The sequence below is a fragment of the Bombus impatiens genome, unplaced genomic scaffold, assembly GCF_000188095.3.
Source record: "Bombus impatiens unplaced genomic scaffold, BIMP_2.2 scf_0248, whole genome shotgun sequence".
In the NCBI taxonomy this organism is placed as follows: Eukaryota; Metazoa; Arthropoda; class Insecta; order Hymenoptera; family Apidae; genus Bombus; species Bombus impatiens.
The window spans coordinates 1,502,481-1,516,568 of NT_176667.1; the positions used below are offsets into that span (position 1 = coordinate 1,502,481).

Here is a 14,088-nt window from a genome sequence, read left to right on the forward strand (position 1 = left end):
ATTATAGTTGCTATGGGAGACGAAAGCTGCAAGACATCATTTTTTAAATAATTGAAATATGTACAATGTTTTTGGGGCAGTCGTTTGTCAATGTTCGAACGAAGATATGTATATGTACCTACTTAAAGAATTATATACAAGATTTTGAATTTATTCAGAAAATACTTTCATTAACCTACAGCGACGGTTTTTAATTCGAGCATCTGGACGTATATCTATGAAATTCCCCCATATATGTCTTACGTGTCACGCAACCACTAATACTAATTATGTAATTCATTTTCATTACTTTATTCCTATTTACTATATTACCGTTTCTTCTTTTTTCGACAGTTAACAGTTTTCTTCGTTAATAAGAAACTGGTTATGTTACCAGCCATTTTTCTTACGAAGTAACACGGTAGCTTATCGTTTCTTACGAAACAGATAACAAGAACGATTTTAATTTGATACATCTTTCCGATACATATTTTGCTAAACTTACGATCGAGGTAAACATTTTTTAAGATATCGAGAAAAATTTGATTTCGCTGATTCATGAGTGATCACCTGCACTGTAAAGGCATGACATTGTGTACCGCGGAATATTACGGAAACGCGATTGTATGACACACCCTTTATAGAGAGGAAGAGAGAGTGACAAATGTTAGCACGAGTAAGCGCGCTTAATTTCACTAAAAGTCAATGCGAGTAATAAACTGGTCTAGACGCACGGTCTGGATTATTATAGAAGTTCTGCTTGCGATACGTGTAGGCGGTCAGTGTGGGAGTGTCGCCGGACATGACGGAACATTGGATCGACGGATGAATGGAAACACATGTGTGGGTGCATCCTTTCTCGAACCAAAAACATAAAATTTTGAAATTTCAAAGATAAAACAAATCAACAACAAGCGTAGGGTTAACAAACATTTCTTACTAACTTTGTTAAAAGTCGAACCTTTAATAGAACTGAATAGGTTTAAGGGCGATGACACTTGGATAGATTCTTCGACCCTATCTACATTCATTGCAAAGGCTTCACAGAAGACTTTTCGTATCAGTGAACGTGTATCACGAAAATAGACAGAATGGAAAGAAAATAATAGAAGTGACTGAAAAAGCGGTCAAATTTTATAACAAGCAAACTGTTATTATCCTTTTTTTATTCATAATATATAAATTTCAATATGGAATATTTTCGACTTCATCTAGATTTTCGATCATTTCCTCTGTAAAATCGTATTCTGTTTCTTCTTCCTTTTCGTCTTTCCTATCCAGAAGGTTAAACACAGGTATTGGTTTCATTTTTCTAACTGCCCTTTCAATTTTTTGAACTACGACGATTTCGCTCGGTTTGGAAATAAAATTTGTTACTCTAGACACACCTATGGTACCTATTCTGCCAGCTCGACCGCATCTAAATAAAATGTGTAATACTTTATTGTCTTTTTCAAATAGAGCATTTAGAATTTAGAACGATCATCACTTATTTAAATTGAATACCTGTGTATGTAGCTGGACGTGTCTAAGGGAAAATCATAATTTAAGATATGATTAACCATTATTGTATCTAAACCTTGGGATCCTCCGTTCGTTGTAGATAACACCATTGTTTTGCCATTTAGAAATTCCCCGTATTTTCCTCGTCGTACATGTAATGGCATATCGCCATTTAAATTTGTAACTTTGACACCGCATTCGTGTAAAAATAAGGAAATCCAATAGGAGGTACTATTTCGATTGCTGAATACAATTACACGCTGTTTATTTAATACCTTGCTTTTTACATATTTCACAAGCTCTATGGGCTTTTGGCTTGGAATTAATCTTACAAACTTTTGTGGAATCAGTATTCTATGTAATTTTTCCGTTGTTACATGTTCCAAAGAATTTATCTATAAACAAGTTATTATAATCCTTTAAAGTGAAATTATTTTACGAATAATTCGGATACTACTTACATTTATGATGTCGCTCAGCACAGTTTTAAGACCTGACGGAATTGATGCAGAGACTAAAACGAGTTGAGCTGTTTTAGGAAATTCATTCTCGGTTGTATCGTACTGATGATACCCAATCTATACAAATTAAAGTAGTTACTAAGAAGTATTATCGTACATAATTATTTCATGGAATGCTTTATCTATTTTTTTATTCTACATACCGGTATTCTCCTCAGAAATATTTTTAGCTTTGTCTCAAAGGAAGAATGAAACAAAGAATCTGCTTCGTCTAACACGACAAATCTTACAAATGCGAGATCATATACACCAAATGTTGTCAATTTACTAACAACTCCAAAACTACAAACTAGAATATCAATGTTCCCCACAGGAGGATCCGATATTATCCTTTTTGTCCTCCCACCAGTGACTATCTTTGTTTTAATATTAAGGTGCTTAGATAGCTTAATTAGTTGCAACTAAGAAAAAGAATATATTTTTTAAACACTCTTCTCATAAGTGAAAGCATCATATTAAATTATTGCTACAAACCCCGATTTGTACTGTTAATTCTCTTGAAGGAGTTACGATTAATCCTAATGGTGTATTTATGCTTCTTTGCTCTTCTTTTTGTTTCCATAACACAATTTTAGTTATCAATGGCAGAAGATAAGCTAATGTTTTCCCACATCCTGTTTCTGCTGCTATTAATACATTACATTCTTGAAAAATTTTTGGTATTCCAAGCTTTTGGATTTCTAAAGGTTCGTATATATTTAAATCTTCTAAATTATTACATAAAGAAGCATTTACATCAAGATCCTGAAATGTTTCAGAACCAACTTCCTCATTTGTTTCCACAACATCCTGAAGAATTAATTACAATCGGTAAAAGAATTACAATAATATAGCTATAGGTACAAATTATTATAAACAAAAAATACATTGTTGTAAGGGTATATAAAGAAATGATCGCCTTTAGACTTTCTGTTTTTCCAGCTCTGACTGGCCAATATCGGTTTTTCTTTGGAAAATTTATCACCTTCGTAAAAATCATACATCTGCTTTTTACATTTTATTATTGGTGTTTTTGTTTTCTCACGTTTTACTTCATTATTAGCGACGTCGTTCCCTTTTCGTCGAATTTTAACAACCGCCCTTGCCTAAATTAAAATTTATAAGTGGTTAATTATAAACATACTAGGTAAAGTAAGGCGGAAGGCAAAATTATTTACATAGTGTCGTGTAACATTTAAAAATGTCGCATTAATTTTAGTTTTGCAACCCACGTGACAAAACTGAAACAACATCTGGTACAATTTATGTAAAACGAAAATAGCTTCTATATAAGTTTTTAGATGATTTTAAACAATATTAACCACATATTAAGGTGTATAATGTGCCCATATCAAAACTTTAGGACACTAGTATCATAGAAAAAATACTAATGTAGATGACACACTTGTACACATTTTTACTAGAGACGAGATGATATTTTATGGAAATTGGTGTTATGCGTTCTGAAACTGATTGCGTTCGAAAAATCAGAAATTTTATCATATCACGCCCTCTACCGTTGACTAATTGTAACTACAGGATAGACCTGACATTCAACCACTCGTGCCAGTTTTGTCGTGTCCAATCTTACGATTTTCACATCGTATGTGATTTTATCGATGCAAGTATACATATGGTCATATAAACAAATCGTGAAAAATTAACATGTAAGACAACGATGAATAGAGTCTTTTTGTTTTTATCTGAAACATTCATAGCATTTCATGGATGCGCAAAACGTAAACCTTATTTTCCATGTTGATTTTTCACGACTCAATTCTCGGATGGTTCCTTTTATGCTTTCGCCATATGAGTGTCGAGACGTGTTTATATGACCGTGATAAAGCTTTGAGTGGTTATGTTAACATTATTAGTTGCTTGCATTCTTTGTTATTATCGTAGACAAAGTATAATTTATTTCATTTCCTTCTCATAGCTTTTTACCTTTCTCTCGTCTCTTTCTACATTTTGTCTCCTTTTTTCTCTCTCTCTTCATTTATTTTCACGTTTCTTCCTCCTCTCTCTTTCTTGTTATTATAATTATTAAAAATATAATTTTATTTCAAACTAAACATGATTTATGCTTTCAACTAAATAATTGACTTTATTTAATCGAATTAAATCATAACACGTACGAATAGTTTGTCCAACGAGACGAGGCAGTAAACGTAGACGAAATTTGATTACTGCGACTGCCAACAGGTAACATTTGAGTATCAATCGCAGTAATTAAATTTTGTTTACGTTTACGACCTAGTCTTGATGGACACATTATACCTAATTCCTATGTACGCCGTTGTAAATTGCGGAGGGTGTAAAAGACACTCTGATTTTGCCAAGGTTGGTATTTTAGAACCTGAAACACGGAGTTCTATATAATGACGGGTCTATCTTGTATTTAGTCAATGCTTCTATGATTTAGAATTTAGAATTTAAAACGGTGAGTCGTATCAAGAGATTTATCATCTGTGGCGCATGCCTACATCGTACATCTCTAAGTATGATAACAGATGTCGCTCGTCCAATGTTATATCTGTTAATTTATGAAGTACTTATCGTTTTTTTTTTTAATATTAGTTTAAGAAATCGTATTTTATTTTACATATTTACATTTCCGATGAATAATATCCGAAACATATCTACACTTCGCATGACAACTGTTGACTTGCCAATCATACCACCTTGAAGGATCTCAATGACTAATGTTTTTATGAGGTTTTGTACAAAATCTCATATTCCATTCTATATTCAAATACCTAACATCAAAACGAACGTAGATACCTGTTAAGAGTAAGATAATTGTGTGATATATAAAAACATTTATCCTATTCAGTTCAAGATCAGACATAGCTGACGCAAAATAAGTGAGTAGTCTTCACATTTTCTTCTGTCACGATTACAGCATTTCAAATGTATTTATATAATCGAACGCAAACATTAAAATTAATTTTAACAAAAATATTTTCCCCCTATCAACAGAGCAGTACAATTACGATCATCTTTACTATTGCTATACAATGTTATTACAGTCATAAATGTCGTGCATAAATTTTACATCCTTTTGTGCAATTTTAATACCCTAATTGCGATTAATGATTGGTTAAAGTCGATCGATAGGAACCGAACGTGACTATAAAATTCATTCGTAAAGTTTAAACGTTTTATTTATTGTTAAGAGTCACAGTGTTAATTATGTCTAACAGTAAATGTTGTTTATGCAATGTTCGTAATTTTCTGTTCGTATAATTACAAGTGATATATTGCACGCAGCTCGCACTTAAAGAGATAACATGTTCAACTTGATAAGAAGATCGCATGAATCAGTCGTTAAATTTGAACGATTATTATCTATCTAATGCGCGTATCGAAGGTTTGTGAAGCGCATTCCAATCTGTTGTTGTTGAATGTACAATAAATGTTACTTCATAGACGAATCATCTGGAGTGTTTTAGTCATCGAGATCGCGTAAATCGAAATTAGCTTTACCGATTTAAATTACGGTTATTACAATACAATTTGAATAATTTTTGAATTTCGTATTTATCAATTCATACACTGATCCAATCAATTGGTATTGACATGTTGTTTTTATGAAATTTGTACAACTTATTTTGATAAATTTTTGGTTATTTTTATTTACTGTAGTATTCCTATATATTTTTACAATTTTGCGGGTAAAAATAGTGATCAAAAAATTTAAATCATACGAAATTGCTGTACCAAGAATATAATTTCTCGATTAAGTTCTCGAAAAGAAAGGGTCGTGTACTTAAATCCTTTTGAGGCTGTTTTACCATCAACCTAGAGCATCGAATACACATGGCACATACCGCCAACTCATTCGAGATTTTGCGATTTTTGCCAATTCAAGGCTTAGTTTTAGTATGTTAATGAAGATTGGGTGCTTGACCGATGTATGTATTTAGCTACAGACATAAAATTTTGTTCATCTTTTGCTCTTTTTGTTGCTCCCTCTATTTCTTTCGTTAGTCTTTTGATTTTACCATTAGACGTAATTTGGCTGTTGGGTCACTGATAAATCGTGTTGCGAATTTCCGATTGTAAGTCAGACTACCTATACTTGATAATACATAATTAATAATTGATTTGAGTATACAAAGATGAAAATAGGAAGCATACAAAATTCACATTTCTATGTTTCAGATGTATGAAATTACAATTTTATTTGAAAGTAATTAATCGAATCATCTACATATTGTTCTGCAATAATTTATTATTTTGACAGTGTGTATGCTGTCTGAAGTATAATAGAAGAATAGAATTCTATACTTTTTTACGATTGCATACGCTGTTTTATATTTTATTTATATTTTTATACAAGACTTTAGTTTTTATTCAAACAAGTACCATGCTCGATCGATAACGTCGCATGTGATCCGAAAATAGTAAGGATATCAGGCGACTCCCAAAAAGCATTAAATGTCACGTCTATTCTGTACCTCTTATGTGGTTTTTAGTTTATATTTTTTATCTTCGATCATAGTTATTGCCTTCACTGAAGGATGGCATGAAATACAAAATCCTAACCATTTGCTCCCAGCGTTCTGTGGTGGTCGATTTCAAAAGTAAACTCTCGGCGTTAAGGACCTTACCCTTTCCACGGCAGTTTTCATAACTATGTACTGTGTACATATACGACCGAACGAAGTCCCATGTAACGACGGACCCATCCTGTACTTAGTCAATGTCTCTATAATTTAGAATTTAGTTAATTTAATCTAGTTCATTGTGCTCCTTCTTCTGTTTTACCAGCAATTCTTACATAATTTAAGACAGTATTATTTCAACGAAAGGTGGCGTAATGATAGAAGCCATATCGCATGTACTTCGCTTCCTGTTACTTGAATTTTCGCGCGCCAATTCAAATTATACCTGTCATATTTTTTAACCGTAACCATTTAACTCTTTTTTCTCATCCCTTACTCTGACTTACGATATAATTTACATGTTACTTAGTTTATTTACATTTATACATTAAATTACATCGCATTTAGAATTTATAAGAATAAGTGTATCAAGGACGATTTATCATCTGTAACGTATCCCTGTATCGTACTCTACCTCTAACTATGAGAACAGGTATTGTTCGCTCGATGTTATATCTGTCAAATTGCAAAGAACTTATTGTTTTATTTGAATATTAGTTTAAGAAATCGTATTCTATTTTATATTTAGAGTTTTACATTTAGATGAATAATATGCGCAACATATCTGCAATTCGCGTAACAACTGTTCACTAATCGACCTTGTTGCCTGGAAGGGTCCCAATGACTGGTATTTTTAGGTATTTTAGATATTTTAGGTATTAAATACCTAATGTCAAAAAGAAAGTATATACGTATTAACAGCAAGATAATTATGTAATATATAATAACAGTTATCACATTCGGTTCAGGGTCATAGCTGATGTAAGATAAGTGAACTGCTGAGTAATACATTTGTAGTGTTCGTATTTTCTTCTCTCACAATTACAGCGTTTCAAATGCATTTATAAAATCGAACGCAAACACTAAAATTAATTTTAACAAAAATATCGTCCCCTATCAACGGATCAGTACAATCACGATCATCTTTACTATTGCGATACAATGTTATTACAGTCATAAATGTCGCGCGTAAATTTTACGTCCTTTTGTGCAATTTTAATACCCGAATTGCGACTAATGATTGGTCAAAGTCAACCGATAAGAACCGAACGTGACTATAAAATTTATTCGTAAAGTTTAAACGTTCCATTTATTGTTAAGATTCACGGCGTTAATTACGTGTAACGGTAAATATTGTTTATTGTAATGTTCATAGTTTTCTGTTCGTATAATTGCAAGCGATGTATTGTAGGCAGCACGCACTTAGAGATATAACACGTTTGACTCGATAAGAATGCGAATCAATCGTTAAGTCCGAACGATCGTTATCTATGTAATGCGTGCATCGAAAGTCTGCCAGGCGTATTCCAATCTGTCATTGTTCAACGTACGATAAATATTGCTTCATAGACGAATCGACTGGAGCATTTTAGTTATCGAGATCGCGCGAATGGAAATTAGCTTCGACCATTTAAATTACGATTATTACGATACAATTTGAATGATCGTCGAATTTCGCACTCGTCGATACAGACGCTGATTTCAATCGACTAACATAATCGTTTAACTGTTAAAAATTGGAACCTTATCGTTGAAGAGAGACGATCAACGGTTTCTTCGTTAACGGCGAATTGGTTATGTTATCAGACAGTTTTCTTACGAAGTAGCAGTAGCTTATCATTTCTTATAATTCCTACCTGTAATCTTACGATCGGGCATATCGCTTTTAGAGTGCAATCAAGAAAAGTTTAATCTTGTCAATTCACCTATACTCTAAAGATATGACATTGCATACCGCCTAATGTTATGGAAACGCGATTGTATGGCACACTTTCTACAGAGAGAGAGAGAGAGAGAGAGAGAGAGAAAGACAAAGAGAAAGAGAGAAAGAGAGTAATGTTAAAAAATATTTGGAGATATTTATCGGAGATGGGGAGTTGAAAAAGACGGAGGGTAGTTTCTAGGGATCAATGAAATTCGATTGCCTGGAAGTCGGCGTCGCGAAGGGGATGCTAAAACGACGGTTCGTTGCGCATCGACGCGTCCTCTTTGTTGGAAACGCTTTTACACCCTCGAACGTTGCGTTCCGAGGCCCTCGTTACTCCGAAGAATTTCTAATAAAATGTCAATGAAGAAAGCAGATCTTTCTTTTTAAGTGGTCGCGCAACGTGGAACGATCGCGTAGTTGTATACGTATGTATAGTGTAGAAGCTGAAAAGTTTCGAGAGTCGGAGATCAGCGAGGAAGATGTCGTGCGAGGAAGAAAGAAGAGAAACGGAGGAGTCGAGGGAAGCTACGGAAGAAGGAAAGGAGGCCACCGAGGAGGACCTTCGGATTTTCCAAACGCTTTGTATATCATCGCCTCGAAAGGTGTTCTTCGTTCGCGTCACATCAAATCTATCACAGAGCCTAGACGCACCCGTTTATTTGCACATATCTATATTAGATACATACATACGTGGAATGACTGTACATATTAGCAAATTCTTCTCGTCAAACGCACTTTCTTTTCCTACCGCGTAAACATTCGCCTTGATAGTTTGTTTTTGCTTTTGTCGATGTCAACGCAATCGCAAACCACTCGTCGTTCACATTTTGCACGAGGATTTCGTTTCGAAGGAGACTATCGACGGGGAACGACGACTAGTTGCGTACGTACGGGATGCAATTTGTCGAACTCGTTTCCTCCTCGATTACGATTACTCGCGATCTACGCGAGCGGCTAGTACGCCGGATGATAAACAACCGACACGATCGAACAAATTGTATTTTATTTTCGAATTAGCCGATTTGACGATATCATGATCGAAATCGAATTTGCTTATATTTCTTTTTTTTTTGTTCTCGTCAGCGATCGTTCAATTACTTGGATCGTGCGTTTGTTTAACGTAGATATTGACTGGCACGCGAGTGGCCAGGGGTTACCTCGGTTGCCATAGCGTTGCTGCATACAATCGATTCTACCTGTCGCCGTACGCTTTTATCCCTGTCTCCCTCGTTCACCCTCGTCTGCACTCGGTTTCTTCCGCATTCGTGGTCGCAGCCGCGAAATATTAAATCAGTATGTTTCTGTAAATCTTTGCTGGTCTACGACAATCGTGCCGTTACCACGGTATAGGATTCGTATTAAAACGAATAAGAGCATCCGATAATAGCGAGTGGCTGTAAAGGAAATTATCGACGAAATACACGAGTTTCGAGGCAACGAGCTTCATCGCCGCGTATTCGAAAAAACTGTTATCTTTCGATCCAAACGAATCGAAACGCGAAATCGACGCGGATATTTTTTACTCGAGAGCTAGCAGATTAACCCGAGACATAAATTTTCGAATACTTTCCAACGTACTAGAAAGGATCACGCGGGATAGACAACGCGTTCGTAGGCGGCATAGCGTGCACGGTCGAAGCGATCGCACGGAAATAAAATCGGAAGCGGAAGATAGAACGCTGCTCGCACATTGCGTTTCACGAAGCTTCGTCGAGTGACTCTAAGAATCAGATAAAAGCCGAATAAAGCGACGCTTGTATGGCCGTTCCCTGATTATCGCTAGAAAGTAGATATATTTGATATATCAGCTTTTGAATCTGTTACCGTAGATCGTCGAGGAGGAAGCTATGACCCATGATCTAACGACCACGTTGAGGAGCGAGCTAGCAGCACTCGAGTATAAACGCGACCGGTTGATATCCGAGGTAAACCTGTTCCATCCGACTTTGATCGGCGATGCGATAGTCGGATAATAATAATCGGCAGTATGTTCGCGCCTAGCTCCAAGAAACGAAGAATCTCGTGAGATTCCGAGATCAACGAATAGCCGAGTTGCAGTTAGAGGCAGAACAACTTCGCGAACAAGCAGCCAGACAGAATTCCATCGTGTTGAGCTTGAAGAAACGCATACAGGTCACTTTCGGCTTCTTTAGTTGGTAATATTTGACCTTCGTTCTTTCTCTATTCGACGGTTTAGGAATTGGAAGAACGCGAGAGGAATCTTTATACGAGCCAAGGAAGGAACGAGACCGTGCTGCGTTCTTTGCAACGAGATTTAAAGTATCATCAGGAGAAGAATCGGGAATACGAGAAGAAGATACGTCAGCTTGAACAGACCGTGTCGGAAGAGATCGAATCGAGAGAACGAGCCCGTTCAAGTTTTCAGGTTTGATCCGCAAACTCCAAGCCGATTTTATCGCGATCGATCGATTTGTCGTTTACACGGTCGATATGCTCTTTCGATAAAGGAATTTACGCGGAGATTGGCGAACGCATTGAGCGTCGAGTATCGCGAAACCGTTCATCCTAGTCCTGAAATCGTGATGCACAAGGTGGAGGAGTTGGTGCAAGAAGCGAATCGCGTTCGCGCGAAGAATACGAATATCGAAGCGCGACTGACTACCGCCGAGGTAGACTTTAGAAGCTGCCGGGATGCGTTGGACTGTACCGTAGCCGAGAAGGAACAACTTCAGCGTCAAGTATCTTCGCAATTGGTCGACTTGGATCGTCTCAGACAGGTATCTGTTTATCTCTCGAGGCGCGTGCTTGCGAAATTTGCCGGCGACGGAACTCAGAGATCTCGATCGTTCGTTTGTCAGGACAAAGAATGCCTGGAGATGCGATACAAAGTGGCGGAAAGGGAACTGGACGGGTTGAGGGATAAATTGTTAAACGCGAACAGAAGCATAAGCAACGCGACCGGAAATATATCGAATCAAGAGGCGTTGATTGGACAGCTGCGAGGTGATTCGTTTGGCGAATATATTCTACGCGTTTCTCGTTCTTCGTCTTCTCTTCTTTCTTCTTTTCCTTCTTCTCCTCCTTCTTCTTCTTCGCAGAAGATCTGACGCAACGGGACGAAAAGTGTCAGCGCGTGCAAACCGAGTTACGCCACCTTTTGGAATCGTTGGCAACGCTCGTCAGCGGTCCGAACAGATTCATCGAGTCTCACGAGAATGTCATTAAGGATCGCATTAGGGAGATCTTGGCCGAGAACAAAGATCAGGCTCTTGTATTTCTTATTCGTTTTCCTATTATCTAAGGACGTGACGTTTGATAACGTGCTGCGTTGCACGCAAGCGTCGAGTGGAAATGGAAAATTCGTAATTCGTTGAACGAATCTTTCCTCTTGCCTAGGCGATTCAAAAGCTTCGAGACAAGGTAAACGCGGCGACGGAATCCACTACTCGGCAGGGCGAATTGATCGAAACGACTGTGGCGAAGATGCGAAATCTCGAGGACGAACGATCGGACCTGGGGAATAAAGTTCGCAAATTAGAAACCGAGTTGAACGATTGCGAGCTGTCGAAGGAATCTCTGCGCAGAGAAAAACAAATGGTAACCGTATGCATATGTACGGATGTACGTGTGCACGTGTAAAGCGACAGCTTTAAAGCGACGTGATTTCGATCGATCGTACGTATCGTGCGTTTCGAATTGTTCCAGTTCGTAACGTTTCTCAACCGACTAGGAAAAGCGATGCAATTGGACGAGATCTCGGAGGAAATGGGTCTCGATGTTCAAACGGAATCGCTTCTGATACGAGCCGAGCAACTGGCCAGATTAGAAACCGACAAATTAGTGGATAAGGTAAAAAATACGAGATATCCAACTGACTCGAGGTTCGATTTCACTTTCTCCATCAAATTGCTAATGTGTTGTCTCGTTTGTTCTGTGTTTGTTTGCGTCGCAAATGTTGCGGTTTCCGCGGTCGCGCAGTTCTCGTGCTGCGACTACACCATCATACCGAGGATTCGGCGCGAGCGATCCTTCCACGAGCTTCCTTCTATGAAAGAAGTAAGCCAAATTGGCGAGCGAGATTTACCAAATGGTCGAACTTTCTGAATTTCATTTCGTATGGGACGCGACGACGACCCTCGAGAACGCTATTTCTGTCGCGACCATAACACGCTTTTATCATCGTACGCGCAATTCTATTCACAGTTCACGCGTCTGTCAGTTCTTCTTTCTCTTGTTTCCCTTGCTACTTAGACCTCGGTGGTGTATCAGCTGCAGCGTCGCGTAAGGACGCTTCGGGAGCAATTGCAACGCCGGGATCTTCATTTGGATCTCCTTCGCAGAAAATTATCGCTTCAAGAGGACAGCGTGAAAATGAAATCGTTGCTGCAAAGCGAGAGAGACGAAGCGAATCTTCGGTACGTACACGTACAGCGAATTTACCGCGCTTTTCCGTAATATAGGTAGCAATTGGAAAACGTTGTGTAAGGCGTTTCTCCACCTTGACGACTAATCGTTCGTTTCAAGAGCGAAGAAGTTGTCGAAACAAACCGATCGCTTGCAAGTTCAACTTTTGGAAGAGAGGTCAAGAAATCGCGAGCTAAGCGCCCAATTGACGGAAGCCGCGGATTACAAAGTAATCTTCTTGTTTGTTTCCTCTTACCGCGCTAAACGACACACGCACGCACACGCACACGCACACACACACACACACACACACAGAGTGGTGAGAGTCGATGTTTGAAAACTAGATAGCGGCTTTGGAACGCAGTCGAAAGATAGAAGAGGTTCAAAAACGGCTGGTCGAGAGCGAGATGCTGAGAACTCGATGCAACAGAAAATTAACCCTCTTGAAAGAACAAATGAGAACAACGAGCGAGACTGCCGAGCAGGAAAGATCCATCAGCGACCATTCGTTGCAACTGCTTAGGGACGAGCTGGCGCAAGTCAAACAAAATCTTTCCGAGATGACGAAAAGGGAATCCCAGGTAAGTAGGTGTTTGCCAACGAACTTGACATCGCGCGAGCTTGCGTGGTTTCGATCTTTCAATCGTTACGGTTTCCTCCTTCAGCTGCAAAGTTTCCGTGTTTCCGTGGTGAAATTATTATCGGAACCAATTTGCACACCCGATTACGAGATAATTTCGCGACTGCAAAAGACAATAGCGGCACATCGTGATTTCACCATGCTGTCGCGCCGATACGACGAGCCATTGGATACGACCAGTCCTTCCAGATGTACAAGGTAAAGTCCCATCTTCGGTTTATCCTTCACAGACGATAATGTCGGTTTGCTTAGGTCGGATTCGGTTTTTTTTTTCCACATATCTGAGAATACGTGCGAGAAACGTGCCATAACTGATACAGCGTTGTATAGAAAAGAACGTTATCGATATTTGCTCGTACGCGATACGAGCAATTTCTCTTTGCTCGTGTGCCTGTTGCGATCAGAAACCGAGATCGAAAGTAACGAAATAGTAGCGAAAACGGCCTAACCACTCTGTTTCAGCATACATACGATGCATCCTCCTAGATCGCCAGGGTCGCGATGCGCTCGTTACGAAGACAGCGGATTCGCAGATCCGCCGGATCTTCGCGATGTCGAAGACGAATTCAACAAACGACCGGTACGAAGCAGCCTACTTCCGTGACGTTGCGTCGATCGACGCGATTACCGCGTTAAACGTACGAATATTTCGAGCACGTAGAAATACGAGAAGTTCGATTAGACGAAAAGAAAAAAAAAAAAAAAAAAAAAAAAAAAAAAAAGAAA

The 14,088-nt window shown here is 38.2% G+C and overlaps 2 protein-coding genes across 8 annotated transcripts in view; one reads left to right on the forward strand and one right to left on the reverse strand.

The window, feature by feature from the left end:
- Positions 1–135: 135 nt before the first annotated feature.
- On the reverse strand, positions 136–4,730 carry LOC100741421 (probable ATP-dependent RNA helicase DDX28). 3 transcript variants are annotated; one of them, XM_003488545.4, is made up of 7 exons: positions 3,161–3,501; positions 2,870–3,088; positions 2,478–2,792; positions 2,147–2,404; positions 1,944–2,060; positions 1,486–1,877; positions 136–1,399 (listed from the first exon to the last, which is right to left on the reverse strand). In XM_003488545.4, exons 1-7 carry the CDS (start codon positions 3,233–3,235, stop codon positions 1,165–1,167), a joined length of 1,611 nt encoding a protein of 536 aa, XP_003488593.1. In that variant the 5' UTR covers positions 3,236–3,501; the 3' UTR covers positions 136–1,164. The 3 variants fall into 3 exon arrangements, with proteins under 3 accessions (XP_003488593.1, XP_012239754.1, XP_033176048.1); XM_012384331.3 differs by lacking the exon at positions 3,161–3,501 and adding an exon at positions 4,593–4,730 and having other exon boundaries at positions 1,148–1,399; XM_033320157.1 differs by lacking the exon at positions 3,161–3,501 and adding an exon at positions 3,849–3,881 and having other exon boundaries at positions 1,148–1,399.
- A 3,764-nt stretch (positions 4,731–8,494) lies between these two features.
- LOC100741540 (coiled-coil domain-containing protein 170) overlaps positions 8,495–14,088 on the forward strand; it is a 7,713-nt gene continuing 2,119 nt past the window's right edge. The window contains exons 1-15 of one of the 5 annotated variants that reach the window (XM_024366883.2): positions 8,495–8,959; positions 10,187–10,282; positions 10,359–10,490; positions 10,555–10,743; positions 10,826–11,095; positions 11,177–11,321; positions 11,417–11,589; positions 11,715–11,915; positions 12,024–12,167; positions 12,297–12,374; positions 12,570–12,733; positions 12,843–12,951; positions 13,067–13,303; positions 13,388–13,560; positions 13,825–13,942. In XM_024366883.2, the coding sequence (XP_024222651.1) occupies positions 8,837–8,959; positions 10,187–10,282; positions 10,359–10,490; positions 10,555–10,743; positions 10,826–11,095; positions 11,177–11,321; positions 11,417–11,589; positions 11,715–11,915; positions 12,024–12,167; positions 12,297–12,374; positions 12,570–12,733; positions 12,843–12,951; positions 13,067–13,303; positions 13,388–13,560; positions 13,825–13,942 (2,352 nt within the window). In that variant the 5' untranslated portion in view covers positions 8,495–8,836. Of the gene's footprint in view, positions 9,241–10,186; positions 10,283–10,358; positions 10,491–10,554; positions 10,744–10,825; positions 11,096–11,176; positions 11,322–11,416; positions 11,590–11,714; positions 11,916–12,023; positions 12,168–12,296; positions 12,375–12,569; positions 12,734–12,842; positions 12,952–13,066; positions 13,304–13,387; positions 13,561–13,824; positions 14,030–14,088 lie in introns of those variants that run through there. The other 4 variants (XM_024366885.2, XM_024366884.1, XM_024366886.2 and 1 more) reach the window with 4 other exon arrangements.